The following is a 24,609-nucleotide window of genomic DNA, read 5'->3' on the forward strand; positions in this document are numbered from 1 at the left end:
AGTCTACCCCTAAACGTTGGACGAGGTGGAGCCTAACCCCAGATGTCGGGCGAGGCGGAGCCCAACCCCTAGATGTCGGGTGAGGTGGAGCCTACCCTCGGATGTCGGGCAAGGCGGAGTCTTCCCCCAGACGTCGGGCGAGGCGGATTCTACTCCCAGACGTCGGGCGAGACGGAGCCTACCCTCGGACGTCGAGCGAGGCGGAGTCCAGCCCTCGGGGGTCGGGTGAGGTAGAGTCTGCCCCCAGACGTCGAGCGAGGTGGAGTCCGGCCCTCGGAGGTCGGGCGAGGAGTGTAGTTGCGCTCTTGTTTGTTCAGAAGCATCAACGTTTGATGGTTATTACCTCCTCCTCTTTGGGTTCCCCAGTATTTGGTCCCCAACACTAATCTTGTTAGATGATGTACTCTGCAAGACAAGATTGTATGTTTATGTATGTATTGACCTCCATGTGATGTATGTGTTTCTATATTTTATGTGATGAACCTTAAGCTTGAATCTGGGTATGATATGTGCTACATGTTTTCTCATTGTATTTTTTATATATATTTATATTGTCCTGTAGAACAATCTATCGCTATAAATACATGGACTATTGGATGATCTGTCGATATATGCCTAGTAATAGAGCATCTATCGCTAAAAAGTAGCAATGGACTATCTGTCGCTAAATGTACTGTCTGTCGCTAAACATTTTTAGCGACAAGACTTACATTGTCTGCAGAAGTCTGTCGCTATAACTTTTTAGTGTCAGGTTATCTATCGCAGTAGCCGCTTTTAGTGTCAGACCGTCCATCGCAAATCCTGGTGTCGTGGTGTAGTGGATGAAGTGGTTCTTCTTGTCGTAGTACCTGTTCCAGACCATGAGTCCTCCATAGTTCGGCAGCTCCTCGACGAACCGCAGAATACCACAGTAGAGGTCCTTGAGGTCCCCGGTGCCCCACTCCTGGCCACGTTTTTCCTCCACTGACACGCCGACGAACACCTAGCTGGCCGGGTACTCCGCCATCCACTTCTCCGCGTCCTCCCTGGCGAAAACAGTGCAGTTAAAGCTGTCATACAGCCGAACGTGGATGCGGGCGAAGTGCCCTGTCGTGAGCGATGCCTGCACGCTCGGCCGGTCCGGGTACGTGCACCGCACCGTGGCTATCAGCGTGACGCCAAGCCGGCCATGGTAGCTCCTATTGTACATGTAGAGCCGAGCTGCCAGCTCGTTGTAGTGCGCTACCGCCGCACCGCCCTAGTCGTTGATGTAGAAGTCGACGCCATCCAGCGCCGCGTCGCCGAACAGGCGGCGCTCGCCTGCGCGGGAGCCACCGACGTAGGTGTCCTACAGGTAGGCGGCGACATCAGCCGCTGACTTTGGCGAGGGGAGGGAGTAGGCGGCGCTGGGCCCGCCGATGGAGAGGAGCACGAGGATGCCCTTGGACTGGCAGTGCTTGATGTCATCGCCGACGCCGGTCAACGAGCGTGTGGCCTGAGAGGTCGAGCGAGTACCTACCGTGGCTGAAGGCGCGGAGGAAGGAGATGAGGACCGTGGTGTAGGCGACCGTGTCGCAGGCCTCGTGCAGCATGCCCTCGTCCTTGTTCTGGCCCCAGAAGACAGCCACGTCGCCGAGGCCGTCGGCCTGTGACCCGATCGCCAGTGCCAGTAGGGAGACGAGGACAAGTGTAGCTAGGAGGCACTGGTAGAGAACAGAGCTTTACTCCCGGTGGGGAACTGCCTCTAGTCCCGGTTCCCCACCCGGGAGCAAGCATGCAGGACTAAAGGGGGTCCTTTAGTCCCGGGTCAGGAACCGGGACTAAAGGGGGACCTTTAGTCCCGATGGGTAACACCAAACAGGACTAAAGGTGCCTCCTGACATGCCACGATGGCCGGCACCCTTTAGTCCCGGTTGGTAATACGAACCGGGACTAAAGGTTTTTTTTCTTTTTCCTTTTCTTTTCATTTTTTTGTTTTCTTTTCAAAATAGGTTTTTGAAGTCGTATTGTACGTTGCTAATTATACATTTATACGCGTGTATAGTATGTTTCGGTTCAAGCACAATGAACGTATTAAATCACACAATTCAAGCATAGAAATATATATATATATATATATATATATATATATATATATATATATATATATATATATATATATGTATGCATGTATCATATATATTTACATGCATGCATGCATATGTGTATTTTACATTATATTATTTCATGTGCATATATTACAAAAGATTGCATTACAGTTGTTGTGATATAACAAGTTTCCTCTCATCCTCTAGCTTGGCTTCCGTGGCAGTGTTGGGTCGAAGTAGAACTCGCTCTTGGAATCGGTGACCTGGTTATTAAAAAATCCGGCTATAGACTCTTGAATTGCTTTGATTTGGTCTTGCTGTATGACCTTTTCCTCGAACCATCGAACCTACAGGTTCGAATTAAAGGAAAATAAATTAATATGTGTACATACATATATATATATATAAAGACATAGTAACACAATCAATAATAATAATTAAATGAATATATAGTGTATTTTTAACGTACTTTGAGTCTCTCTGTAGGAGTTCTTTGGGAGACCACCTTGATAAACTTGCAAACATAGTAACCACAGTAGTTGTTCCCCTGTTCCTGCCTCAGACACCACTTTACGAGAAAAAGATTTGTCATCCAATTTGGTGATCCGGTGAAAGCTATATGTTTAATTAATAAAGATGATGCGATTTAGGGGACTTACTTTTAAAGGGATTACATTCAGTGGCGCTTTGCATTTTCCCATGTGTTGCTTCTCAATAAAGGTTTTCCAAACACTGCCCAATAAAAAATTTGTCACGTCATCAAATATAGTTAATCATCATGTTTGTGTGTATATATAGTTGCTAGAGATACCGAAATTACCTCTGGATAATATCTATCATATCTTGGTAGTCTTGTTGTGGTTTTCTCATCGAGTCATAGATTATCAAGTGACTTTTCACCAGATCGATGTCCATCAATATCCAGTGATTGCTGCATGTGTTTATAGGATATAACGCATAACACTCATTAATTAACTACAATCAACATATGAGCCATTAAGGATGATCGACATTATTAACACTCACTTGAAGTTGTAGGGAAAGAGTATATCCTTCTTGTGGCATTGGTTCACTAAGAAGTTCATGAGGTTACTCTCTGACTCAGACTTCCAATTAGGCTTTGGAGTAACTAGGTCTTTGAATACTATATGGGGATCAACAAAACCAATTTTATTGCAGCCTTCCTTTCTAAGCTCTATCATTGTAAATCTGCATATATATAGTACTTGTTAGGATAATTTATATGCATATACACACATATGATGAGTTTAATAATAGATCGAAAGAATTATTACTTACAGGCAATAGCAGCTAATGATAACTTTGTCCAGAGAGGTCAGGTGGCATAGTTGATGAAATTCTGCAAAGTCAATATACATAACATCATTGCCATGGAACCAATGTTCGTCTCTAATTCTAACACCAACGCAGAAGTCTCCACCGGTAGACGCCTGCATGTACCACTTGTTTAGCAGGTACATTTGCGTCCCCAGATCACATACGGCTTGAGGGTTGTATAGACTCTGGCCTAGTACAAATTTTTTCTTCCAAATATCAACCTCCGCCGCACTCTCAATGTTTCCATCACCAAACATCTGGTAAAGGTCGAGACCAGTCTCTTCAATAAATTCACCAAGGTGATCCAAATCGACATCCGGAGGTATGTTTGCCTGATGCATTAATCCTAATTCGAACCATATTCATTACCAACAACTAGCGGGGGGACTGATTGGTGCGATTGTTGTCCGAGTTGTGCAACTCCTTTCCCTGCCCGCTTCTTTTTCTATGCCGCCTCAATTGACTTGGTGAGAGTGCGATCATAGTCCGTTAACGTTGATTTGGACGGCTTACGAGATTCCCGCTGTTGTTGCTGGAAAGAAGCCACCTTTTTTCTTAGAATATCTGGAGCTACGAAGAAGTACGGTTTCTCCGGGTTTCTCCTTGCTTCTTGATTCTTTTTAAGATTGTCATAGAATCTGGACATATCTTTTTTATATGCATCAGTTACTTCTTCCTTCTCTTCAGATATTATTTTGGGAATAGCCATTGGTTTCATGGTGGCTTTCTTTGCCAACGGGGACTAGTTCTTCGTTTGTGGGGCTGGCCTCTTGCTAGTACTTGGCTTCTTGGTAGGCGGGGGCAGGGGAGGTGTTGGAGACCTCCTTGGAGGTGGTGGTAGCGGCGTTGGAGACCTCCTTGGAGGTGGCGGCTGCAGCATTGGAGACCTCCTTGGAGATGGTGTGGATGCAGCCTTGCCTTCCAACACATTGTCATCATACAGAGCACTATGATGATCTGGCGATTGAACAATTGGATTTAGGTTGGGGGAGGATCTGCTACAAAAAAAGGAATGACATATTATTATGAGTAGATTGTTAATTATTTAAGCCAATATAAATTAATGATGTAGTGTTTTCATCCGCACCTATGGTGAGGTAGTTCAGGAGGAGGTTGAGGCGACATCTCGGGAATGATGATGTAGTGCTTGCGCCATAGAATGAATGTCTTCTCTGCTTCTCCTAGAGTCTTCTCGCCATCACCTCCAGGAATGTCAAGAGGCAAATCACTAAAACCTTTTTCAGCTTTATCTACCGAGATGGTAGCATATCCTTCTTAGATTATATTCCTATGAATCCTTGGTGTCTTGGTTCGGTCGATAGGATTAACAAGACCGATAGCCACCTTGATTGTGGAATTCTCCTTCGGAATGTGTAGCTCACACGATGTACAAGGTTCAGTGACGTCATCCACAGCAAAGCGCAGTCTTGTGTCCCCTTGATTTGGTATCTCTGTGGAAGCGTAGCTGCTTTTCAACTGAACAGATTGGCTAATATTGATTCCTAGCTCTGATGCCTGCTTGCTTGCACTCACTGCTATTTGCACTTGCCTTCTGATTTCCTCCTGCATTCTCGCTTCAAGGTTTTTTTCCCGCTCCTGTGCTTCATGCACCGCTTCGTCCAACCTCTGGAGCCGCTATGCCTCTTCTTCCTTCTTTCTCTGACGGCTTCTATAGGAAGGTCTGTCCTGAGGGAATCCATGCTCCCACGAGACACTTCCTTTGCCTCTAGTTTGGCCACCGTGTTCAATAGTCCCGATGGCGTATGTCAGTTCATCCTTCTCTCTGTTGGGCCTGAACGCACCACTAGCAGTAGCTCTCTGAGCATAAAACAATCTTTCTGCTGCTTCTTGCAGTCTTACGCCATAAACGCACTTCCCTGTCTCCTGGTCCAGTGTTCCCCCATGAGCAAAAAACCAATTCTTTGCACGCTCTCCCCACTCAAGTGATTCTGGTGTGATACCCTTGGCTAGAAGGTCTGCTTTCATTTTGTTCCACTTCTTAATGGCAGTCGGGTAGCCACCTGATCCCAAGTTATGGTGGTATGTCTTCTGTTGGGCATTACGTTGGTTCTTTATCACCCGACTCACACCCTCTTCCGACGTCTTGTACTGTACAAACTCATCCCAATAGGGCCTCTGCTTTGAGATCGGGCCTAGGACAGTAAAATCTGGTGCTATGTTCTTCTTGACATACGTCATGTATAGGTGTTTCTTCCAAGTCTAAAATTGGGTGGCCATCTTCTTCATTGCCCAATCCCTAACTCGCTCCTTCAATTCATCACCATCTATTATATCATCATAACCATCTGTTTGGAGCGTGAAATGTTCCAAGACATCATTCCAAATTAATGTCTTGTCACGATTGGAGATAAAACTGATATGAGGAGCATTGGTCTTCTTCTTCCATTCGCGGGTACTTATCGAGTGCCAGTCCTGTACAAGGTAACCACAGTGGTGCACGAATTTCATTTTTTTTGCCCCCCCGGTTCGCCTGTATCCACATTGAACTCCAAGATGATGAAGTGGCCCTCCAATGGCTTTTTAGGACCTCGAACATTTTTACTCTTCGTTGTAGTTGTTGATGTCGATCCAGAGGGCTACAAAACATAAACATTATTTTTAATGTCATGAGCACACATAAGACATATGATAATATATATAGCTAATAATAAAAAATATATACTTGGCCAATATGTTGTTGCTCATTTTGTTCAAGAGCTAAGTACTGACTCCCGTCATCTGCATCCTCTTGCATGTTATTTTTAGCACCATCATCGCCGGCAACTTGAGTGCCAGTGTTGATCAAATTCATCATCAACTCCTCCTCATCCATGTTTCTCGGGTCAGCCATCTAGCTTCAAAAAACAAAACCAATATATAGTATGTCAAATCTTTGCTTACATGCGTAAAATCTACGAATAATATGCATTATTAAATATTGCCCCTCGGTCATGGACGCAATTCGCCACACTAGGGCGAACTGCGTTGGTACTAGGGCGAATTAGGGCTATACATAAATGGCTGAGGGCGAATTGCGTCGGTGACTAGGGCGAACCACGTCGGTGACATCAACAACGCGGTTCGCCCTAGTGTGATTGTTTAGCGTTAACGATAACGATAATACGAATGTTGATCGACTAGGCCGCGAGAGAGGACGGTGTGACAAGAGTGGTGGTGCTCCACGTACTCCGCCGTATATATGTTTGTACACATGGATGAACGAGGGCGGCGGTGCTCCACCGTATAAACCCTAAACCCTAGGGCGAACGAGGGTGGCGGTGCTTCGCCGTATAAACCCTAGGGCGAACGAGGGCGGCGGTGCTCCGCCGTATACATAGAAACGCATGGCGCTTATATACCAGGGGCTGTATATATATGCCAGCCACCAGCCGGCAGTACTCGGTTGAAATGGTTCACTAATTTGTATAATGTTGGTAAGCCGGAATAATTCCCAGCTCCATTCCTGACTAATTGAAGGGGCCCTAACTTATGGTCCAACTATCTAGTATTCCATGCCGTTAGACCCCAACTATATGTTGTTGTACCAGTTATGTACTGTAACAATATATAATAACTCAAGCAGCCCAGCTGGGTCGCATAAGAGAACTTCGATATTCCATTTCGCTAGCTCTTTAAGTAGATGCCGCGCATTTTGAGATGCCATCGAACTACCTTCCATTTTAAATTGCAATAAACTTCCACCTTTGATCTTTCCATTTATAAAATAAAATTTTAACAACACACATACACGTACGAATTAATTAGCCATGAAACTTATATCTAGGATCGCCCGACATCAGCGCCGCCACCACATTGTTCGATCAAGATCGCCAAATCACGAACAAAATTATGAACCACCAAGCACGCACATACGACGGTCGCGGAGAATCATTGCCATCGTAGAACGTACGTACGTACCTTGGGAATGGAGGAGAGGAAGCCACGCGCGTTGGCAGCCTCATCGTTGCGCCATGTCAACGCGCGCTGGAGGGTACGGTGTGGCCCGCGTGTCTAGCCGGGGCGGGCAGCAGCTGGCGCCATGAGGTCGTCGACGCACGGGGTGGCGTGGGGACCGTGGACGCGCGCGAGGCAGTGGCGACGACCGGCGTCGGGCGGGGTGGCGGCGACGTCCTTAGTGTGGTGGGCCGGGTGGCGTGGGCGCAGGGGAAGAGGAATCGACGAAGAACGCAAGGAAGAAGATGGCACTGGTATATATATGCCACACCCCTTTACTCCCGGTGCGTGTTACCAACCAGGAGTAAAGGTCCCTTTACTCCCGGTGCGTGTTACCAACCGGGAGTAACCTTTACTCCCAGTTGGTAACATGCACCGGGAGTAAAGGGTTTTTTTGGTAGGCCACGAAACTGCAGCCCACCTTTACTCCTGGGTGGGCTTCTCACCCGGGAGTAAAGGTGGGCTGCAGTTTCGTTTCCCGCCTGTTTTGAGCAAATTTTTTTAATAGAAATATGGATTTTCTTGTTAAATACATAGTAAATTAAATAAAAGGCATAAAATTATTTTGTTAAAAATATGGATTTTCTTTTTCTTTATTGCACATAGGAAAAATCTATAACCTAACTTTTTTATTTTTTGTTATAATTATAAAACATAATGTAACTAATATTTATTATTTCGTTAATGCAAAAATGTAGTGTTTAATTAAAATTATTAAAACTATTGGTTTTGGACAGGAAATTTGTTTTCACATCATTTTAACGTTAATATTTTAATTTTTCATCACTCAATATCCTAATTTAACTTTTCGAGAGAGAAATCCCACCAAATCAAACATTGATTTAATTTGAAACACGACATAATAAATATCTGAATTCACAATTATTACATAATATCTCAAACACACACTACGTTAAATCACTATATCATCAAGTGGGCACAGCAGTGAACTTCTTCTTTATGTATGTCCCTTGGTTATGATCGCGTCGTAACCATGGAGTGTCCTCATCATTTACCAAGATGCTAGGGTCTTTGTTCACTTTGAAGGGCGGAATTCGGTCATACTTTTCATAATCTTCTGACATGTCCGACTTGTCCTTAATTCCCACGATGACTCTTTTCTCTGAAAGAACTATGTGGCGCTTTGGCTCTTTGGTTGAGTCATTATTGTTTTTCCCTCTTTTTGGTTTGGTAGACATATCATTGACATAGAACACCTGATTCACATCTTTGGCAAGGACGAATGGTTTGTCTTTGTACCCAATATTACTAAGGTCTACTGTTGTCATTCCATACTCGTTGTCTACTGTTACCCCACCTCCGGTCACCTTGACCCATTGGCACTTGAACAATGGGATCTTCAAAGTAGGTGCATATTCTAGTTCCCATATTTCATCTATGCGGCCATAATATGTCTGCCTATTCCCATTCGGGTCTATGGCATCTATGCGGACACCACTGTTTTGGTTGGTACTCCTTTTATCTTGGGCTACTGTGTAGAATATGTTCCCATTTATCTCGTACCCTTTGTATGTGATGATATGCCATGATGATTGCATAGCCAATAAATACAGTAGCTCATGGATGCTCTCATCACCTTGACATTTTTTTGCAACCAACCACCGAAAGTTTCCATGTGCTTACGTGTAATCCAAGCTTTAGTCTTCCCTAGAAACTCGGATCGTAAGAGATCCTTATGTGTCTCAATATACGGATCTACCAAAGAGGAGTTCTGTAGAACTGTGTAGTGCGCTTTATTGAAATAATCATCCTCCGTACCAATATATGTTTTTCTCCCTAGTGTCCCCTTTCCACTTAGTCTCCCCTCATGTCTCGATTCAGGAACACCAATCGAGTCAAGGTCAGGAATAAAGTCAACACAGAACTCAATGACCTCTTCTGTTCCATAGCCCTTGGCGATGCTTCCTTCTGGGTGAGCATGGTTGTGAACATATTTCTTTAGGACTCCCATGAATCTCTCTAAGGGAAACATGTTGTGTAGGAACACAGGACCGAGAATGAAAATCTCCTTGACTAGGTGAACTAGGAGGTGTGTCATGATATCAAAGAAGGAAGGAGGGAACACCAACTCAAAGCTGACGAGACATTGAACCATATCATTTTGTAGTTTAGCTAGATCAGTTGGATCAATTGCCTTCTGAGAAATTGCATTGAGGAATGCACATAGCTTCACGGTGGCTAGACATACATTTGGAGGTAGAATTCCTCTTAATGCAACTGGAAGTAATTGCATCATGAGAACATGACAGTCATGGGACTTTAAGTTACAGAATTTCTTCTCTGGCACATTTATAATACCCTTTATATTCGAGGAGAATCTAGATGGTACCTTGATGTTGTTTAAGCATTCAAACATGATTTCCTTCTCTTTGCTTAGAGTGTAGCTGGCAGGACGTAAGTAATGGCGTCCATCATCTACCTTCTCTGGATGCAGGTTGTCTCTTTCTCTCAAACAACGCAGGTCCTGTCGTGCTTCAAATGTGTCCTTAGGCTTTCCATACACACCCATGAAGCCTAGCAGGTTCACACAAACATTCTTCATCAGGTGCATCACGTCGATCGAGTTGCAGACCTCTAGGACTTGCTAATAGGGTAGGTCCCAAAATATGGACTTCTTCCACATGGGTGCGTGACCGTTAGCGTCATTCAGAACAGGTTGGCTGCCATGTCCTTTTCCAAAGACAACTTTCACATCATTGACCATATCAAGTACATCCTCACCGGTTCGGTTGCGAGGCTTAGTCAGGTGGTCTGCCTTCCCTTTAAAATGCTTGCCTTTCTTTCTTACGAGGTGATTTGCAGGAAGAAATCGACGATGGCCAAGGTACACGACCTTTCGACATTTTTTCAAGAATACACCTCTAATATCACCGAAGCAGTGTGTGCATGCATTATATCCCTTGTTTGACTGTCCTGAAAGATTACTTAGAGTAGGCCAATCATTGATTGTTACGAACAACAATGCTCGCAGATCAAAGTGTTCCTGTTTGTACTCATCCCACACACGTACACCTTCTTTATTCCACAAAATGAGAAGTTCGTCAATAAGTGGTCTCAGATACACATCGATGTCATTGCCAGGTTGCTTCGGGCCTTGGATGAGCGCAGGCATCATAATGAACTTCCGCTTCATGCATAACCAAGGAGGAAGGTTGTAGATACTTAGAGTAATAGGCCAAGTGCTATGACTATTGTTCTGCTCTCCAAAAGGATTGATACCATCTGTACTTAAAGTAAACCTTAAGTTTCTTGCGTCATTTGCAAACTCTGGGAATTCTCTGTCGATTGCTCTCCACTGGGACCCATCAGCAGGGTGTCTCAACATATTGTCTACCTTACGGTCTTCTTTGTGCCATCGCAACAATTTTGTATGTTCTTTGTTTCTGAACAGACATTTCAAGCGTGGTATTATAGGAGCATACCACATAACCTTGGCAGGGATTTTCTTCCGCGGACGTTCGCCCTCAACATAACCAGGATCATCTCGCCTGATCTTATACCGCGATGCATGGCATACCGGGCATGCATCCAATTTCTCGTACTCTTTGCCACAGTACAGGATGCAGTCATTAGGACATGCATGATCTCCTCGATTTCTAGCCCCATAGGACAGACAACCTGTTTTGCTTCGTAGGTAGTGACGGGCAATTCATTGTCCTTTGGAAGCATCTTCTTTTGGATTTTTAGTAACTCTCCAAATCCCTTGTTAGATACACCATTCTTTGCCTTCCATTACAGCAATTTTAGTGTGGTTCCCAACTTTTTCTGCCCTGCATCACAAGTTGGGTACAACAATTTCTTGTGATCTTCTAGCATCTGCTTGAACTTGGTCTTCTCCTTTTCACTTTCACATTCTCTTTGTGCATCACGAATGACCTGACAAAGATCATCAGCAGGCTCATCTTCTGCGGCTACCTCTTCTTCAGCTTCTCCCATTGCAGTATCATTGAAGCATGCACCATCGGGAATAATATCATTGTCGTCCCATTATTCTTCTTCACCTTCTTCCATTACAACGCCGGTTTCTCCGTGCTTCGTCCAACAAATATAGTTTGGCATGAAACCCGACTTGAACAAGTGTGAATGAAGAGTCCTTGAGTAAGGATATTCCACCGTATTCTTGCATATGGCACATGGGCAGCACATGAAACCGTCGCGTTTGTTTGCCTCAGCCGCACGTAACAAAGAATGCACGCCGTCAATGAACTCTTGGGAGCGGCGATCAGCATTGTACATCCAATGCCGGCTCATCTGCATTACATGACATAAATACCATATTAAAACCTAGATCATAATTAATTATTTATACAACATGCGTGCCACCACAAAAGGTACAAATTTATGAAAGCATCGCTACAATATAGACAATCCCAACTACCACTAAAAGAACTAAAGGTAAAATACATTTCAGGAGCACAAGGATTTTGCGACCAATCTCAACCAAAACAGACAGATCCCCCGATTGTGCAACATCTTTGGGCTTCTTCAGCTGGATCACTGCCTCATTAGCCGTCGTATCTGCCTGTTATGCAAAATATTTTTGCACGAGTTCAACATACTCTTCCTCCCAGTAGAAGCCTGAACACCGTCCACTGCCATCCCACTGAAATTAAAACAAAAAATTAGAACTTTAATCACAACCATCATGAAAATAGGTATAAACTAACCATAATCATTAAATACGATAAAATAACTCACATTGCGATCCGGACACTTGTAGAAGATACGATCCTTGTTGGAACCCTCCTTCTTCACTCGGTACTCCATCACAATCTTCGTCTCATCACGACACTTGCCACATAGAATAAGAGGGAGGCCCGGCCTAAGTCGCTTTGGAAACCCATGAGAGGTCGAGGACCCGGAAGCAGTTGCCATCTACTCTCTATACTCATTTTTAATACACTATAAATTTCTCATTTTATAAACAAATAAAATTAAGAAACTATAAAATTATCTATATCTCTAAACAATGATATTTTTAATGGTCATTGTGTTCTCGTCTTTTACTGCGGCAGGTAAGTAATTCACATGATATTTCCGCAAATTAATAGAAGAATGGGAGTGTACACACATAACAATCGATTATCGTTTATATTTATATATATACTACGTTTGGGTACGGTGATTGACAGACTACTGCAACGATATCGGGACGTGTGAATAAATAACCATCCGTACTAGTTGACCTTGCTTACGTGATCATCTCGGCGAGCATTTCTCCACCGGACGGCACCGTACTTGGCCACGGAAGAGCTCCGATTCTACGAGGAAGGGAACACGGTCTTCCACGACCGTTGCCACTCTCCCTCGTAGAATCAAAGCTCCTCCTTGACGTCCGTTACCGCTCGGCAGAGAACATGCTCGCCGAAATGAACACGGTCCGCTAGTTCAACTAGCTACTTTAACCTTCCTTCATGTAAATATGCAAGCTTGAAGTGATTTTGAGCTCAAATTGCTTACAAATGAAAAAACCACAATAAAGAACCATATATATATATAGTGAACAAAATGGGATAAGACAATGATGAAACATGAGAGTATGAAGTTGGTAACCTTTAGAACCGAAGAATCGACGGAGGAATCGAAGAAATCGATGGAGGAATCGAAGAATGGATGGAGAAAGAGCAAGAACACTGCTTAAATTTGAACTTAAGCTCTCGGGCGGGCTCGGGGAGGAAGAAGACGGCCAGCAGGATTTATAGCTCAAAAACATGTTTTAATAAATAACCATCCGTACTAGTTGACCTTGCTTACGTGGTCATCTCGGTGAGCATTTCTCCACCGGACGGCACCGTACTTGGTCAAGGAAGAGCTCCGATTCTACGAGGAAGGGAACACGGTCTTCCACGACTGTTGCCGCTCTCCCTCGTAGAATCAAAGCTCCTCCTTGATGTCCGTTACCGCTCGGCAGAGAACATGCTCGCCGAGCTGAACACGGTCCGCAAGTTCAACTAGTACGGATTTTCTATAATTTTTTAACTATTTTCTAAGTTTTTCATTTCATAAAAAGTTAAAATAAAATGTTTAGTCGCGGAGTCCATAGAAATGACCATATTTTGACCTAGCAACGCATTGTCAATTGTCATTGCGTTGCATTGCACCCCGGACCGGACTCCGGACAATAAAATACTATGGTCGATCGATGCCGTTCTTTGTCGTACAGTCGCACGGCGACGGCCGACGGACCCGTTCAACCACCAAATCTGTCAGGCCTGGCTGTTCGAGCGTATCGTCAAAAGAGAACGAATTTGCTTCCTATTGCACGGCCTTGCATTGCATCTGTCATACCAGTCGGAGGCACTAGTCCCTATACTCATTTTTTAATACACTATAAATTTCTCATTTTACAAACAAATAAAATTAAAAAACTCTAAAATTCTCTATATCTCTAAACAATGAAGTGTGCTATGCATGCTACAAATGAACGGTGAATACTAGTTTTTAATAGCTACTTTAACCTTTCTTCATGTAAATATGCAAGCTTGAAGTGATTTTGAGCTCAAATTGCTTACAAATGAAAAAACCCACAATAAAGAACCATATATATAGTGAACAAAATGAGATAAGACAATGGTGAAAAATGAGAGTATGAGATTGGTAACCTTTACAACTGAAGAATCGATGGAGGAATCGAAGAAATCGACGAAGGAATCGAAGAATGGATGTAGGAACAATGGAGGGAGGAAGCAAGAACACTAGTGCAGTGAGCTTCAAAATGTGCTGAGCTCGGGCTCGGGGAGGAAGAAGGAGACGGCCGGGATATAAAGGGGGGACCTTTAGTCCCGGTTGGTGGCTCCAACCGGGACTAAAGGTCTCTCCCAACGGCTACTGCACCAGACAGAGCTGGCAGGGACCTTTAGTCCCGGTTGGAGCCACCAATCAGGAGTAAAAGTCTACCTTTGGTCTCGGTTGGTGGCTCCAACCGGGACTAAAGGTCCCTGCCAGCTCTGTTTGGCGCAGTAGCCGTTGGGAGGGACCTTTAGTCCTGGTTGGAGCCACCAACCGGGACTAAAGATATCTCTAGTCCCGGGCGCAAGAAATACCGGAACTAGAGCCTATTTTGACCGAGGATCAAAGGTCTGTTCTCTACTAGTGAGGGGGACGCTGCCAGAACTCCATTGTGGTGTGGTGTGGTGTGGTTTGGGACTGGTGATGAAGAAGTGATGATGGATGTGTGAAGCTAGCTAACTAGCTTTGCAGGTGCGGAGCTCGTGTATTTATATAGAGGATTAGGGAAGAAGAGGGACGTGATTGGTAGCTGCTAATGCACACGTTAGTGTTGTATATATATATACACATGTTCTTCGTTGATAACAAGGATTATGTTAGTACTTTAACATAGAACGAAGCAAATGTACAGAAGTTCCTTTCCTGACTGAATGAGTGCAGTGTAAGACAGATCACTGCAGAAAGCAGTTGAGCTTGCACATGCTAGCTGACCATTGTGTAATATAAATGCATAATCTAATTAAGTTGCTCTCAGAAAAGTATAATAATGTATACACTAAAACAAGGTAATGCACGGAAGAATCTTCGCGTACTGGAAGAGGAGTGCAGGGGAGGACGTACGGTCTAACACGCCGACAGTACACACACGACTCTGTGGCGTAGTCGAGCTTGCACATACAGACCCGGGCATGTGTCAATGTGTCGGTGATGCGTGATCGAATTCCGAGATTGAGACCCAAGTAAACTTTTAGTGAAAACGGACAGGCCCAAATTTTATCCATGTCCTCCCAACTAACCGGTCGGTGTACAATTTCTTTCGTCCCACTTTTCTGGACTTGATCTAGACTTATGCCACATAGTTATACAAGTTAGAACAACTTACACCCAGTGACGATGGATTCATGGTCTGATTCCAATAGGTGCCGTAATATTTCACACTTGTATATACTCCATCCGGTCCAAATTTGATTTTTCTAGATACACATAGCAGTAGACAATGGTAGAAAGGGCCTTAGATCTTGTTTATATGTAAAGTATTTTTGAATTATTGGAGAAATACTATGGTTTTATAAAATACTCCCTTCATTCCAAATTATAAGCTGTTTTAGCATTTCTGTATATATTACTTTTGCTATGCACTGCACATAATGTATATCTAGATACATAACAAAAGTAATGTATCTAGAAAAAACCAAAAATGACTTATAATTTAGGATGGAGGGAGTACTTTGGTTTTCAAAAGCTACCGAGTCTTTGGATGCAACAAATCTTAGCCTATAAAGCCTTGGTTTTGTCAAAACTTTAGTCTTGGAGTTTTAGAAACTCTACTCGTGATCTATTTTTTTAAACAACAATTTTGTATCTCCTTGGCTTATAAAACCACAGTTTGGTGAAACTATAGTTTTCGAAAACAACATCATCCAAGTAGACACTTAGTGTTTTTCTTTATATATAGTTCCTTTGTTAAAAGAAAATAGAAATCTCACTTCCTCAGATACAAATAATCCCAAATCTAAGGAGGTTTATAAAAAGTACGGAGAGACTAGTGTCCGGACGTCCGAACGCGGCGTCCGTCCAGACGCCCGTGCCTGTTGCCCGCCTGTTTTCAATAATAATAATGATATCCTTAGGGCGTCTATGTATGCAGCTTTGTGCTCCGCTTCGCCTTGTGCTTCGCGCCTGTTGGATGCAGCTTCGTGCTCCGCTTCGTCTCGTGCTCCGCGTCTACTGCCCGTCCATGGATGCAGCTTCGTGCTCCGCGCCTGCTACCACATCCATGGATACAGCTTCGTGCTCCGCGCCTGCTACCACATCCATGGATACAGCTTCGTGCTCCGCACATGGGACCGCTGCGCCCGAGGGGACCACTTTCGCCTACGCCCTCTCGCCGCCCCTACTCGTGAAACACGTGCAACATAAAACATTTGTTGCAACATACGTTCGAAACAAATTGAACATTTACAACATACGTGTATGGACACTGCAACATATGCAACATCCAGATAAAACATTTGCAATATACGTTTGAAACAGCTGGAACATTTGATAGATATATGCACAACATACGTGTATAGCCAGTGCAACATATACAACATCTAGATAAAGTACTTGCAACATATGTTTGAAACAGCTGAAACATACACTTGCAGCATAATGTATAGTCATTGCAAAATATGCAACATCAGATCTACTGCTGCAACATCCAGATGAAAACACATGCAACATACATCTTAAACGCGTGAAAACATATTGTTACAACATGTGCTCATCTATTTGCTGCCCCCGATGGACGCTCATGACACGGAGCTTGATGCTAGCACGGTGCTCAAGGCCACGGCGCGGAGGTCGGACCTCGGTTGTGCGCAGCGCGAGTCCGGGGTGGGAGACGTGAGGTGTGGCGGAGTGCAGCGCGAGGCGCAAGCAACACGAGGCGAGAGCAGCGCGCGACGCGGTGGGGCGCGCGAGGTGCGAGGCGCGGGGGCAGGCGGGTCCGTCCTGTCCAATCAGCCGGACGCTCGGTAGAGAGCATTACCGTAAAAAAAATATCAACATTGATATATGTTTAAATATACTTATTACAATAATATCTTACAGAAATCAAATGACATGTATTGTGGGATTGTAAATACTAATTAATAGTTTTATATATTTGGTCAAACTGAGGATGATTTGACTCATTGAAAAGCGATACTTCGGTTATTTTTTGGGACGGAGAAAATAATATTTTTCCTCTTTTGGACTGTGATTATCTAATGTTTTAAGCTATTTATCTACTCTCTTAATTTTAAGTTAAATCATAATATATATCTAAGTTCATAATTAAAAAGACTCTGTATCGCGACTGTTATCGAAAAAATATCAGGTATTTTTAAATGCATATTCGACTATGCCAGTATGCCCTCCTGGTTGGAGTTACCGATTCCTGACCGATATTTGATATCCCCATTTTTCCGATCACGAGCAGCATTCCGTATTTTCGTTTTCGGTTTCCGTGTAAACTGTAGAATACTCCTGTGAAACTGCGAGCGACTGGAGTATTTTCCGGACTGTTTCCATCCGTTGCTAGCAACAAGTGGCGGAACCGCGCGGGCCCCACCAAACAGCGAAGCATCCAAACGAGAGGAGTCAAACAAAAATAGAAACTGGTTTCTCATTAATTAATAATCATTAAATTAAAAAGAGCGGCTTTGTCATATCCGTTGCTCGCAAAACGCCCCCACTAGCCGACGCCGGCGACTACCGTTGAGATCTAGGGTTGTCGAGCCGAGCGCCGCGGGGGTGGGAGCGGAAGGATGGGGCGCCGGAAGATGTCCGCGGCGGCACCACCGTCACGGAGCTGGTCCAACGTCGGCGGGAGCGTCATCCCCGGTGAGATCCGTGGCCTTGGTTTAATGCGCGTGGTGGCTGGCGTTAAGGCGTTGTGGATCGAAGCTTGGTAGCTTGTGTTTTTTTATTGATTGAAATCGGTGTGTAATTGGTGGGGGCAGGGGAATGAATAGGTATGTTGAGATCGGGGATAACCTTGGAAGGGGTTTCATTGGTGTGTGCACTGTGATGCTTGTGTTGATTTGCTTGATTGTATTCAAGCGCGGATCAATGCATTGTGCGTGCTTTATATACCGTGTCGTATCTTTTGTGCTATTGCTTTCCAACGAGCATGCTGTTTCAATTTGAAGGTTACGTTAGTTGAGGAGCTGTGCTACTAATCAGTTATATAGTATAGAGAATTGAGTTACAAGAGAGGAATATACGAGGTGTTTATTATGCTATCAAAGGCCATTATTTTGCTTGGCAATCGTGGACATTGCATATCAGCATATATGTTTGTGAAAAGTTTGTAGTTTCTGCGTGGCTATTCTGCAAGTTAAAAACATTTCCTACTATACCATCACTTGAGGTGAACTTATCATTACCATCGGCTTGTCTAAAATGACATGCAGGATCAGACCCCAAATGTCATTTACTAGCTTAGTGGTATAGATGAAAAGTGTGCCTCAAATTGTGGTACAGATGGAAATCCCATTCTGGAAATGTCTTTCATTTGATACATGTGAATTTGTATTAGAGGGAATACATTAATTTAGTATGATCAGAACACATATTTGATGTCATTGTAGCAAATATTCTTGTACATACTTTTTTTTGAAATGCTAGGTCTGGGTTGGTGAATAGCTTAGTTAGTTATTTATGACAGATGAACTGATTGCTGAAAATAACTGAATAGCATACCAGTCTATATGAATTAGCAGCAAGCTTGACTGTTAAAAGGACTTTATATCTGCTATATAGCATGATGCGCACAACTCAAACTCTGAAGTGAGATAATAGCTCATCAATTTGTCTAGGTTGCTGTGGTGTACTGTGAATTCATGACCAAAGTGTAAATGTTGCATCATGTTAATGAGCCTGACCACCCTGGTTCATAGCTGCAGCTGTGTAAAATATTCCTTTCATGCTGTCACTTTCCCAGGCGTCAATGACTCAAAAAAGTGTGGAAAGATTTCTTCTTTTATCACCTAACTTTAGCAAGTTTGCAAAATATTGTCTAACCGTTGGCAATGTTACTACCTGAATGGACAAACCATACAGGTCCTAGCTGCTTGCCTACACTAAACCTCTGTTTCTCTCCAGATCAAGACAATTTGCAGCAACAAACATTCTATGTTCTGATTTGTCAGTGATGATGAATTTTGTTCTTGATAACCAGACATATTACTAGAGTTGAAGTAATTTAGTTTTTTGTTTTGGCATTTAGCTGATGACTGGTGCTGTTGCTCTGTTTTTCTTTTGTCTCATGTATTTATTTATTCTGCAGAACTCCGGGCAAAACACAAAATGGACTTGGAGAATTTGACGCTCACAAAACAACCACTCAGAACATTACATCTTTTCCTGTTAGCCGTGTTACAATACTTGAAAAGATTAGCAAAATATATCCTGAGCAAGGGTAGTTTGTTCTTTCTCTTAATTGTTTTGGTGGTAGCTCCTGGAATCTTACTCACTATTTCAGATGGCGTGCATAAGAAGGTGTGCTCTCATTCTAATGCTTTTTTTATTAATCTGTGGGATAGGCTAGTCATTTTCATAAGAACACATGTTACTGTTTTTTTTTTGTCATAGAGTTTGCCCTATAATGCCTAAATATTCAAGGAAGATACATGCTCTGAAGATCTGTATCTTTGTGAGATAATAATTTATTGTTAGTATCTTGGTATTGTATTTGAACACTAATTTAGTTTTTCTGACATGTATGCAGCATGTGCAGGAGTTCCTTAATTATGCTAAATTTGTGTTGTGGTGGGTTTCATTAGGTGTGGCTTCGTCAATTGGACTAGGCAAGTTTTATTATTGAACCTCTCAACATCTTGGAGTTTAGTTACAAATAAAAGAAAATAAAACGAATTAATTAAATTTTGCTGGAGTTTACTTACCGATCTCTTCGGTTATCATGTCTTAACCGTACAGTCTGTGGTATGCTTGAAGGCTCGAAACATATGTATTTCAATAAATTTGTAACAAGGCAGAAAAAAAGATACTTTATTTTGGTTTTCATTGCTAAACCTAGTGTTTTCAAGGAATGCTATGAACCATCCTGTTCCGCTTAGTTCGTGTTTGCAACCTTATTAGGACTTGAAAAAAAAAACAGTTGAAGGTGACAAGTGAGCATCAACTGCCAGATTATATATATCTAATACAGATAACATAAAAAATAACTGGCACACACTTCCAACGAATAGTGATTTTACTGTTTGCCTTTTTGATGCCCTGTTTATTTGCTTCTCAATATATTGTCACGTGATCCTTGCCAGTTTGCAGATTTGTTTTCTTTTCTACGTTTTGAGTGATCCTTTTAGCCAATTATTAAAATTAGTGACCATGGAGTTTGTTCCTTTGTACTAGATCCTTCATTTGTTTCGATGCACAAGATTTGGTTGCCCTCCAACAATTTTACTGTGTTGGAATTTTTTTTGTTGCATGTCTCTAGCTGCCTGTGAAGAAAGGCCACATTGCCACAATGCCGCATCAAAAAAGTACTCAGAAAACAGATGCCTTTTTTTCTTTTCTTTCTTTGGAAGGTTATTTATGGCATCTGTGAATTAGTTAGCCTCTTATTATCTTGTGATTTTGTCAAGCTTCTATAATGTTCTTAGGTTAATACAAGTAGTCATGGCTTTTCTGCTAGGCATGTAATCTGTATGTTATTGGGATTTTACTACCTACAATTAATCCTTGTTAAAGTTGGAAACTAACACATCTAAATTTGGAATGTTTATTGCTGCAACAGAGAGAACTCATTTTAGAAGCTGATGGTTTAAATTTTAACATGCAGGTTCTGGTTTGCATACATTTGTGCTGTACCTAGGTCCTCATATTGCTCTGTTCACTATTAAAGCTGTTCAGTGTGGTCGAATTGATTTGAAAATGGCTCCATATGATACCATACAGCTTAAGGTTGGACCGTCATGGCTTGACAAGAAATGTTCAGAATTTGGACCGCCTGTGTATCCAGCATCAGCTCATTCTGTTAGGATCCCAGTCTTTGACTTACTACCGCAGATACAGTTGGAAGCAGTTCTTTGGGGCATTGGGACTGCACTTGGCGAGCTTCCCCCTTATTTTATATCACGAGCAGGTAAAATTGCAATGCTTTAGTTTCCTTCTGAAATTAAGTAATGATGTCCTATTATAGTTTAGAGTGGGCCAGGCACAGTGGTAGAGCTTCTGCCCTTGTGGCCTGGAGGTTCCAGGTTCAAACCAGCCTCCTTGCAAAATTGGCAAGGGGTAAGGCTATCTAGAAACCTTCCCCATACCCCCACCTAGTGTGGGAGCTTTCAGCATTTGGTGCTTTTGCTTCATCAGAACACCAAAGGGTAAACTTATTTGTTATTGCCTGCAGCACCATTGAAATATTCGTGAACATGCAATCTTTTCGATGCTTCCAAATCTCCTAGGACACTAGAATAATGAGATAATTGAGCCCCTTCTTGATCACCCTGGGAACTTCTTTGATTGCCTGACACCACCAGCTTGAGAATCTGGTTGCACACAGTTGAGCCTAGTCTCTGAAGGATTATGCACCAGACTTGATGTGCAAAGACACAAGTGATCAACATAAGTTGGATTGATTCATCCACCTGGTCACAAAGGGGACAAGCAGCCGGATGAGGGAGTCGTCCCTTGGCTAGGTGATCAGCCATCCAACAACGATTGTTTATTGAAAGCCAAATGAACCACTGTCTGTCTCTGGACCTCGCCAATGTCTGGCCACGGTGAAACTCAGAGCAGGTGGCATGACTGGCAACAGGGTATTGTGCTGCCAGTTCTAAAGAGACACCTTCCATGGACTTCCTGCCTGCCAAAGCCAAAGCCAAGGTAGCCATGACACCTTCCATGGACTTCCTGCCCGCATCTTGGGGCCTGGTGCGCCACGACTAGTAGGGCTGGCGGCGCACCAGTGCTGTGACTTGGAATGCCCGGTTAGCTGGGGCTTGTCAGAAAAGGAGGTGAGAGAGGTGGATGACGCTTGAGGGTTGGGTTGGGTTGCCGGTTTAGCAGAGGACACGACGGAGGAGGTGGCCGGGCCTAGGATGGGTGTCCGTGGGCTGCTGTGGGGAGATGAGACGCCACAGAAGAGGACATCCATACAGTTCAGCGTTCTATCTACACCATACATTTAACTTTTGACTTCATGTTCTTCTAGAGGCGCCTAATAGTACATGCTATATTGCGTTTTTGTTTTGTTTTGTTGTTGTTTTCTTAAATTCCTAAAACTGGGAACAGGGCAATGCCCATTTTTCTTGACATTTTAGCTGTTTACGTATTTAGGTAACATTTTGGTGCTGTGGAGCTTCAATTGTTTGATGGATTTTAGGAAAAAAAACATTTCTAGAAGTGTTATGCCTGTGATGTGAGTTCTTGGGAAGGGTAGGAAAGATAGTTCTGGCATTTTTGTTTCTATTCCTTTGATTGGTTTAAGCTACCTATCCTAAATGGATATCGTGTCATGCAGCTCGCTTATCAGGAAACAAGTCAAAAGCTGTTAAGGAGCTTGATGTCGCTACTTCCAAAGAAGATGGGACAGTAGCATCCAGTCTTAATCGTACCAAGCGTTGGCTTCTTTCTCACTCTCAACATCTCAACTTCTTCTCTATCTTGATACTTGCTTCGGTTAGTCCCCTGTCTGCCATCCTTTGTTACCAATTTCTTCATTGTCGATATCTTACAACCGTATTTGTTTTATTAAGCATTTGACTCTGTTCCTTCAAAATCACCTTTGGACCATTTGCAAGGTTTTAGGTCCACATTTTAAAGCTGTCTAGATAAAATGGCACCAAGAGATAAGCTTATGGAACATTTCCTGTACAGCAGTTACCATAAGTTTCCTCTTAAGAGGATTTTCATTGAATAAAAAACAAATTGCCTAATTTTGATGGCCCTTGTTAGGTTCCGAACCCACTCTTTGACCTTGCTGGTATTATGTGTGGCCAATTCGGTGTACCTTTCTGGGAGTTTTTTTTTGCAACTTTGATTGGGAAGGCCATCATCAAGACTCATATTCAGGTGAGGCATCTAACCTAATACTTTTATCTTAGTTAATAATCGGTAATCGTGTTTATTGTGATTCGTGTGTGCCTTTGTTCTACTTGTTGCCACACTCTTCATTGTTTGGCTGCACATGTGTGTTCAATCTTTTGGAGAATTTTCCATTGATGTTTGGGAAGACAGTCTTTTATTAACTTAATTAGATGAAACTATTCTTCGATGTGGTATTGTTTTATGCTTGTATGTGATCATTATTCTCTACTTGGATTCAAATTTTGAAATCCTACCAACCATCTCAGCAAAAGCCCATCAGGATAAGTAGATTTAGACTGCATGCCAATCTTTGATTTTTTTTAGGACGTGGACATGTTAGAATGCCTGGGTATGATTTCAGCACAAACTATGTCAGTATTTGCATAAGTTGATTTGATATATTAGTAGGATGAGTGCCCTAGTAAGTCTTGTCCTATTCCTCCCCCTAATTAAATTCCTATTCTTTTTACAAGAATTCAACAAAAACTGAACCAGAAAATGAAATAAACCTAATGATAGTTAATGAAATATAATGTGATGAACTGGATTCGGTTTGATTCTCTAGGTTTATTTGGTATCCATAATTATAGAAGAATAAAACTACTGAAGACTATACCTGAAAAAAACAGTGAAATTAATTGTGAAACCTCTCTTGCTAAGGTTATTATGGTGCCTGACTTCCTCAATTTTTGAGTCATTTTAGTTTCTCCATACCTGGTTGGCTGGTTTAGTGCCTTGTCAGGTGGTTTGACACCAGTAGTTTCAGCATCCCTTTTCCTGATATTCATTTTTTTTTCTCTCGCAGACACTGTTTATTGTGTCCTTATGCAACAACCAGCTCCTGTATCTTATGGAAAAGGAGTTAATCTGGATATTTGGTCACATTCCTGGGCTTTCTGCTACCCTGCCATCTGTGATTGCCAAACTCAATACTGCCAAGGACAAGTATCTATCACCACCAACACCAGTCTCGCCGTCCTCACAAATGGAGGTTAGTATCATCATTTAAAATCTCTGACCGTCTCTTAGCCTCTCTTGATTATTCATCTCATTTTTCTTATTGGTTTAATAATTTTACCATGTGCACAGGAGAAACAGTGGAATTTCTCTTTTACATTGGTTTGGAACTCTATAGTGTGGCTTGTGCTTCTCAACTTCTTCATTAAGATAATCACGTCTACAGCACAGGATTATCTCAAAAAGCAGCAGGATATGGAGATGGAATGTATTTCTGATTTCCCGACCCTGGAACAAAACTAACTAGTGGTGCAACTAGTGGTGTTTATTTCAGCTGCTAGCTGCAAAGATTCTTCTCTGTATCCTTAACAACTGGCTAAGCCCCTGCAGATGATTCCAAGTTCCAACAACTATCAATTAGTATTACTAGTTATTCATCTGTACAGTCAATGAAAACATGGGCTTGGTAACTGGCCGGGTGATGGCTGTGAGCCTGTGACCTTCTGTCATTGAGCCTGTACTGGCAGTTCCTCGACTGTAGGAGAATCATTCTATTCTTTTTTGGGACATCTACACGGATAGACAGTAGGGATTGTTTATGAAGCACGGTTGGCTTTTGCCGAGATTTAGCACTCAGCTGTTTCTTTTTTTTTTTTTTGAGTTGCTATAGAAACATGTGAGGATTCAACAATGATACGCTATGTTGTCAAGTTTACTATGTATTTGGTTTGCAATTGGTGTCAGAAAG

General features: G+C 42.8%; 1 protein-coding gene and 1 pseudogene across 2 annotated transcripts; one reads left to right on the top strand and one right to left on the bottom strand.

Annotated features, from left to right (window-relative positions):
• Window positions 1–706: 706 nt before the first annotated feature.
• LOC136480515 (xylanase inhibitor protein 2-like) lies at window positions 707–12,254 on the bottom strand (annotated as a pseudogene).
• Window positions 12,255–17,509: 5,255 nt separating this feature from the next.
• Window positions 17,510–24,484, top strand: LOC136484068 (vacuole membrane protein KMS1-like). 2 transcript variants are annotated; one of them, XM_066481228.1, is made up of 8 exons: window positions 17,510–17,696; window positions 19,144–19,355; window positions 19,585–19,663; window positions 20,659–20,961; window positions 22,339–22,496; window positions 22,773–22,889; window positions 23,710–23,895; window positions 23,994–24,484. In XM_066481228.1, the coding sequence occupies exons 1-8, from the start codon at window positions 17,621–17,623 to the stop codon at window positions 24,162–24,164; spliced, it is 1,302 nt and encodes a 433-aa protein (XP_066337325.1). In that variant the 5' UTR covers window positions 17,510–17,620; the 3' UTR covers window positions 24,165–24,484. The 2 variants fall into 2 exon arrangements, with proteins under 2 accessions (XP_066337325.1, XP_066337326.1); XM_066481229.1 differs by lacking the exon at window positions 22,773–22,889.
• Window positions 24,485–24,609: the final 125 nt, after the last annotated feature.

Source organism: Miscanthus floridulus, chromosome 9 (assembly GCF_019320115.1).
Source record: "Miscanthus floridulus cultivar M001 chromosome 9, ASM1932011v1, whole genome shotgun sequence".
Taxonomy (NCBI): domain Eukaryota; kingdom Viridiplantae; phylum Streptophyta; class Magnoliopsida; order Poales; family Poaceae; genus Miscanthus; species Miscanthus floridulus.

Coding starts and splice junctions, on each gene's coding strand:
- LOC136484068 (XM_066481228.1), top strand. CDS start 17,621: ATGGGGCGCCGGAAGATGTCCGCGGCGGCACCACCGTCACGGAGCTGG. Junction 17,697..19,143: donor CGGCGGGAGCGTCATCCCCG/GTGAGATCCGTG, acceptor TTTATTCTGCAG/AACTCCGGGCAAAACACAAA. Junction 19,664..20,658: donor GGCTTCGTCAATTGGACTAG/GCAAGTTTTATT, acceptor TTTAACATGCAG/GTTCTGGTTTGCATACATTT.